Here is a 6,967-nt window from a genome sequence, read left to right on the forward strand (position 1 = left end):
TATACACACTCAGTGATCTTGGTGTTTTAAGCAATCTGATTGGTTCGCTATCTCGGGCTATTCAACAATATTCACCTCCGAGCGAGTGGATAATGCTTAATTCGTGATCTTCAAAACAAAAACAAAATGGCGGGCGTAAACTCGCGTTTCGCTCAAGTTTCAGAAGCAGAAATTTTACAAATACAAGACGAGGCTGTGCCTGAGAATACAAAAAAGGCAACTAAGTATGGACTGAAAGTTTTTAAAGGTAAGAGAAGACTCGAAAGTGTTAAAAAGTGTTTCTGGTTTTATTTTGCTGACAACTGCCAATAAGTTTGAGTGACATTCATAACTCTTCACATCAAAAATTTGTTACAATATGAGTAAATTCTTTGTAGATTGGTTTTCCCAGCAAGAAGAATTTACCACAGATATAGAAGAGATGAACAAGGAGGAGTTAAATAAATGCTTGCGGAAATTTTACATGTCTGCAAGAAAACAGGACGGAGGTTACTACAACAAAGCAACGCTTACCTCGATCAGAGCCGCCATTGATCGGCACTTGCGCAACGAGCCACACAACAAGCCATTTTCGATAATTAGCGACAGCCAGTTCACGGAAGCGAACAAAGCTCTAAATTCGTTTCTGAAAACTCTGAGCAAGTCAGGTCAAATTTGTTCTACTGTTCACAAACCCGCACTAACGACCGAAGCAGTTTCAAAGCTCTACGAAGCCGGCGAGCTAGTAGATGAAAGATGCCATGATCCACAAAAGCTGCAGCAAACAGCGTGGTTTTTTATAACCCTCTACTTTGGTCGAAGAGGAAGGGAAAACCAGCGTCAATTGACAAAATCAAGCCTAAAGCTCTCCAAAACCCCAAATTCCGGCCTGGAATATTTTGAGCTTAACAGAGAAACGCCAGGAGGAGTCTTTTCAACCAAAAATCACCAAGGTGGTCTGGACGGTACCGACGACCCATCTGATGGTAAAATGTTCGAAGGCAAAGGGCTTGCTAACTGTCCAGTAGCAGTAGTGAAGGCTTACCTGTCCCATTTAATCCAAAATGTGAAGCACTCTTTCAGAAGCCCTTAACTAGTGCTAAATTTAAACCGTCTTCTGATGTCATTTGGTATTCAACACTTCCTCTAGGCCATAACACGATCGACAGCATGATGAAGAATATGTGCCTCCGAGCTGGTATCGATCCTCCTTTCACAAATCACTGCGTCAGGTCGACCACCGTAAATATTTTGTCTTCTAAAGATATGAAAAATCGCCACATCAGAGCAGTCACGGGCCACAAAAGCGATGCAAGTTTGGAATCCTACAACGATCGTCCAACGTTCGAGCAGTTTAAGAATATGTCTTCGGCGATTACAGATTTCATCAACTTCTGCAGATCTGACCATCAAGTCGCCATTAAGCCGCTAGCAGAAGTGAATCGTTCTCCCTTAGAGACAGTATCCAAAGCAATTCACTCAAGCACATCCACAAATGTCCAGGAGAACATTTTTGTTCAAGAAAACATGTCGACCAACGCTGCACATGGCATCATTTCTGGTGGCTCCTTCTCCTACTGCTCGTTCAATTTCCACTTTAAGTAAACTTTGAAAGAGGATTTTGGATGTTTTTTTTCAGTCCAGACTATTGATTTAGGCTTTCCGTGAGGCCATTTTGAGCATTTTGAAAACATTTTGTGGAAAAAAAGCTCGAGCAGAGATTTACCACGTTTGAACTTTCTGTAAATAACTCTTGCGCATGCACTGTGCATTCATCACGCATGAATTGACGTGTCAATAAATTGCCTTTAAATGGCTTTCTTTTAAAATATTGTCGAGATCACTTCGTGTGTATATACTAAAACAATTATTCTTTTCAATCTCGGTGAATAGTGGCTTTAAGAATATTTACCTCGCCGCTTTCGCGGCTCGGTAAATATTTTACCACTATTCACCTCGATTTCAAAGAATAATTGTTAAATGTAAGTAAATTGCGTGTGATAGTGTGATATATTAAACTCCCCTATTTATTTCTATTATATAATATCTTACAGAACATCAAGAATTCTTAAATCAGCAAAAAGGTCAGCCGTTAGAACAGGACCAAGTTTATTGCCCGCAGCATTCCTGTTTGATCAAATACACGGTGATTCATTGGCTACGCAAAGATATAATTATAATTACGTTGCTAAAGGAAGGAATTTATACATCTTACACAGATACATGGTGTTAGTATTGGTTCCTTTTTGAATTCAAAACCGGATTAAAGCCTACATGTCATTAAGTCAAAAGACAGTGTTATTGTTCAAAAAGGTAAAAAAGATGCCAATGAAATGGGAAATCATCGAGGATTTTGATTTAGGTGATTTTATCCTCAACTCTATGGAGAAATTTTGACAGGCGCTTGTCTCGCATCCTCCTTAAATAATCGACGATCAATAAGAAGTTCATTTGTGGATGCCATGTTTGTTTTTCAGTTTACTTGAGTTTTACTAGTGTGTCTCGTTTTTATCTCAGTCTTAAATTTGCATGTACTGGACCGTGAGGTGCATCTATATCATCGAGGTTGGAGAAGTTTGTGTGTGTGTGTAGGGGGGGATAGAGATACATTTTCGGGAGAGTAGAGAAGCCAAATTATTTGATTCCTTGCAATGGAAAAATGCTAATATGCCACTTACAAGTAACTCAATTGATGTAATCCTTTAAGGATAACTTTTAAGTCTCCAAGCGAAAGTAAGTTCTCTTCAATATTCCTAAAAAGAAGGTATAAAGCATCAGCAATTCCATTCTGATCAACACATGGAATGAAAAGTACTGAATGATATCTGGCAACTCTAAACATAACAATTATCTACAATCAGCAGGTTTAAAGGCATAAAATCGTTCATTTCAAAAATACTGTAGAAAACAGATAATCCCAATTTTACTGATTCTTTTCAGCCTTGGAAATTGCATAGATTAAAACAACTGACGAACAAACAAACAAACAAACAAACAGACAGACAACAAGAACCATAACAAAAAAGTGGCATGTAGCTATGTTGTCGGGCCTCCTGGCCTGTAAGTTGTAGTAATGATAAACTTAACAACCGTAAAATCGACATCAACGATAGCAAAAACTTACAGTAGGTGAACTCTTTCAGGGAGATGGAACGATCCTCTAATGAAGTTATTTTGGAGCGAGCTGCAATACCAACAAATGAAAGTATAATAATATCATTAGTCTTTGTTTGTGTACGCAGTTAACGCGTAGGCTATCGAAAAGCTTAACCAGTTTCAAAGTTTAACTGATCAAAGCGGGGTTTAACTGATACTCAAATCTGAATGGTTCTTAACAACAACTCATATTTATTTCTTAATTTTGGTATCGTTACATCGGAACGGTCAGATGCTTGTAATCGGATATGTCAAATGAACAATTAAACTGCCTATGGAAATCAAGTGGCAGATGATTATCATAAAAAAATCTCCCAGCATCCTTCGAGGCAATTTTTCAAAAATCTCTATAACTTTGGCAATTTGATACGTAGAATTAAGACTGTATATTCCCATGTCGAATCTAAGGTAATGACGTCATCAGTCACATGACTATTTCCGAATTAGGTTTTTTGTTGCTGTGAAAAGATTTCATGAACGAGTTGAAAACAAATAGCATATTTGCGGTTAAGACGGAATCCAACAGGAAATTGAATAATTTTAATCTTCAGTGGATAAAAGCCTTGTACCAGAATAATTTAAAGAATATTGCATTCTTTTTTACATTTTTCAAGGGCTTAAGATATAATCAATCATCTGTAATAACACCAAAGAAAATTTCTCATGGAAGTCCGAGAAAATGAATGCCAAATTTCACAAGAATTGTGATTACACAGGTAAAATTCAGAAAATTTCATGTGTAAGATGTAATTCTGTGAAATTTGACATTCATTTTCTCGGGCTCCCGTGAGAAATTTGTTTTGGTGTTACCCAGTACGGATGATTTATTACGTCTTTAGCCCTTGAAAAATGTATGTGAGAATGCAATATGCTTTAAATTGTTCTGGTACAAGATTTTGTCCACTGAAAGTCAAAATTACTCAGTGTCCTGGTGGATTCCGTCTTAAGTTGTGAGGGGCGTTTAAAATTTACGGGGGTAATGAACATGAGCGAAAAAGTCGGGAGACTAGGCCAAGGGCTGTAGAGAGTCAACCTTTAATCATACGGCAGAGAAAATATATCCCAGGGGCCTACTGGCCTTAGCGCATTGCACATTGCCTTGCTTATTCCACGTGAGGTTATCCTTTATGTAAACACCAAGATCCTTCTCGGCAGAGACAACTTCAAGCTGAGAGCCGGCCATATGACAGACGAAGATGACGGGCTTAAGTTTCCTAGTGATGCGCTGTGCTTTGCATTTGCTGTGGTTCTTTTCAGCAACGCCAGTCGTCGTTAATGTTGGCCGCATGAGGCGAAATTATATTCGATAAGTTTGCTGCCCTTAGAGAAGAGCGTAGCCCTTTGAAATCGCATTTATTGTAATCGTAAATAAAGCGATTCATCCTGGCGGGGCGTTTGCAGACATTTGGAATTCGAAAGAGATAATAGCATGATCAGTGGCCTCATTCCATTTATACTGAAGTTCGTGCATGAATTAAAACGGAGTTCTTGAATTGGAAAAATAGTGAGGACTTCGTGTGGTAAAACTAAGGGGTATTTAGGTTCAAAGTTTCGAACCAACCTTATTTAGTCAATCAATCATTACAGTCATATTAGGCTTTCCTTTCTCAGCTCTGAGAATAGATTGATAGATTAAGCCTTTTATTCCCAGGCATCTATATGTTCAGTCTAACTATAAACTGGACGAAGAAAAAATATTCATTGTTCAGTAAACTTTACTTACAGCACTGAAAGTAGTGATAGATTCCTGAAGGCGTTCTGTGAAATGTACCTTTGCTGGTTCTTTGAAAGGTCACTGAGAAAAAAAAATGTTTTGTTATATTTGGCGCTAAAGAAACGTATGCTGTTAGAATGACACCAATCTGGAAAAATATAAAAAAAGGATTACTGACTTTAACGAATCGTAAATTGGAAATGGGCTAAACAATTTATGAAAGCTGGATTGAGACTACATATTTCCCAGACTCAGATACAGTGTAGATATATTGTGTATAGCGTTTACGATGTATCTGCAATACAGTAAAATGCATAGCACATGTTTGTGGTAAATTTTGTTCTAGCGACTAAAAAACTGACGCTTTTATCAGTACTAATACCTTGGCTTCAAGACACTGCTTTTGATGGTTACGAAATTAATTTTAGAAGAGATGCACTTCATGGAGCGCGGCATTGTTGTGTTTATCGGGTTATTTTAAGCTTTAAAGGCTTCAACCCATGATTTTGTACGTGTACCGTTTTGCGTTTATTAATATGTTTCTCCGGCTGTTTTTTTTTTTTTTCTCCGGCTGTTTTTTTTTTTTTTTTTTTTTTTCGAATGAGCATCCTGATAGAAGAGAACACTATTATGCTAGTTTCGTTATGATATTACCAATCGCTTCGTTGAAATTTAATTGGGATTAGAATTTTCTTGTACATAGCTTTTTTACATTTTATTGTCTATTCTAGGCAATTTATTCTTCTAAGCAATCCTCGTGTTCTGAATAAACTGTCCTAATTATGCAGATATCACTTTTATATATTTAGTTTTCTTCGATTTTGATTTTAATTGTATTATTTTGATTATCTGTGTAATTGAATTGTGTAAATAAATGAATAAATAAATAAATATTCTGAAAGGTGCGATTCACTTACATTTTCTTTAGTAAACTGAGGTTCTTAAAGGCGTCTTCATGAATTTGTTCCAAAGAATTCATGGAAAGATTTCTGAAAGAAGAAAGTGACATACTTGTCAGACCTAACCTTCCAGGAACTGTTTTAGAGAATCAGATCTAAATTACGTCGTTTGTACATATCCCTTCTATTTTTCTAAAAACGAGCATTCTATGGACTGAAGATTTACACACAAGGCAAAAATTACCGATGGCTCACGTTCTGTGTTAATTTGCGCTAGATGCTTAGTCCTAGTCTGAGGTCCTGGAACTCTACTTCAACACAACGGAACTGATACAATGGCGTTGTAAAAAACAAAACAAACAAACATAAAACACACACAAGCAAGTGCACTTTAAATTTCATAGTTAAATTATGTTGAAACATACAATATCACCGTGTTTGAAGGGGTATGGCTCGGTACTTGCTCAATACCCATGCAGTCAACTTTCAATCGAGTTGAACTGGATCTCTTGCCAAATAACGAACAGGTACATTTTTGGGGGCAATGCACGCTGACGCTTGACACCACAAACCATAAAAGGTAAATCAAAGTAAAGCACTTTAAACAAAAACACATCTTCAGAAAAATACAGGGAGCCTACAATGTTGCGAACAGAACATCTGTTGATAAGTGCGGTGAAAAGGCAGCGCACGCGGTATTCAGATCAACCGAAGCTTGGGAACTTTAGCGTTACAGTTCCTCAAGGAATATTTATAATCTAGAAATCTTGATCAAAGATTCGAAAGACCGTTTTAACTACATGTCCAGAGCCAGAGTTATTCGAAACCGGGTCTTTTAATTTTTCCCTAGTTTCGGAGACTTTGTGATAACGTGGAAATATTTGTTTTTTGTATTGGCTTGAGTGCTTTTTCACAGTGTAACGACTTCAACCGGGGCCACCCAGGCGGTGTGCGTCACAAGATTCGACCAATCATGCGTTATTTGAAGAGTGATTTTCGCGTATATGGTGAAATTTTCACTTTATTCCAAGCTTGTGTAGATAATATCGACACTATACCGCCGTGGAAAGTTGTTGGAACACTATCTTGAAAGTAGTTTCGTTGCTTTTAAATATTTTGCTTTCTTGAGTGTTTGAGACAAGTTTGAATTGCTCAGTCATGTGCAGGCCGCCATGATGATTTGAGTGTTATTTTCTCCTTTCGTCTTCGATTTATTGCT

General features: G+C 37.4%; 1 protein-coding gene across 1 annotated transcript; it reads left to right on the plus strand.

Annotated features, from left to right (window-relative positions):
* Window positions 1–1,072, plus strand: LOC140938435 (uncharacterized protein KIAA1958-like). Its single transcript, XM_073387914.1, has 2 exons — window positions 1–247; window positions 378–1,072. Exons 1-2 carry the CDS (start codon window positions 127–129, stop codon window positions 1,070–1,072), a joined length of 816 nt encoding a protein of 271 aa, XP_073244015.1. The 5' UTR covers window positions 1–126.
* Window positions 1,073–6,967: the final 5,895 nt, after the last annotated feature.

The sequence above is a fragment of the Porites lutea genome, chromosome 5 (assembly GCF_958299795.1).
Source record: "Porites lutea chromosome 5, jaPorLute2.1, whole genome shotgun sequence".
NCBI classification, from domain to species: Eukaryota; Metazoa; Cnidaria; class Anthozoa; order Scleractinia; family Poritidae; genus Porites; species Porites lutea.

What these genes read in the sequence shown, in the direction of transcription:
- LOC140938435 (XM_073387914.1), top strand. Translation starts at nt 127, where the DNA reads ATGGCGGGCGTAAACTCGCGTTTCGCTCAAGTTTCAGAAGCAGAAATT. An exon ending in TGGACTGAAAGTTTTTAAAG is followed by an intron (nt 248 to 377) that starts GTAAGAGAAGAC and finishes AATTCTTTGTAG; the next exon opens with ATTGGTTTTCCCAGCAAGAA.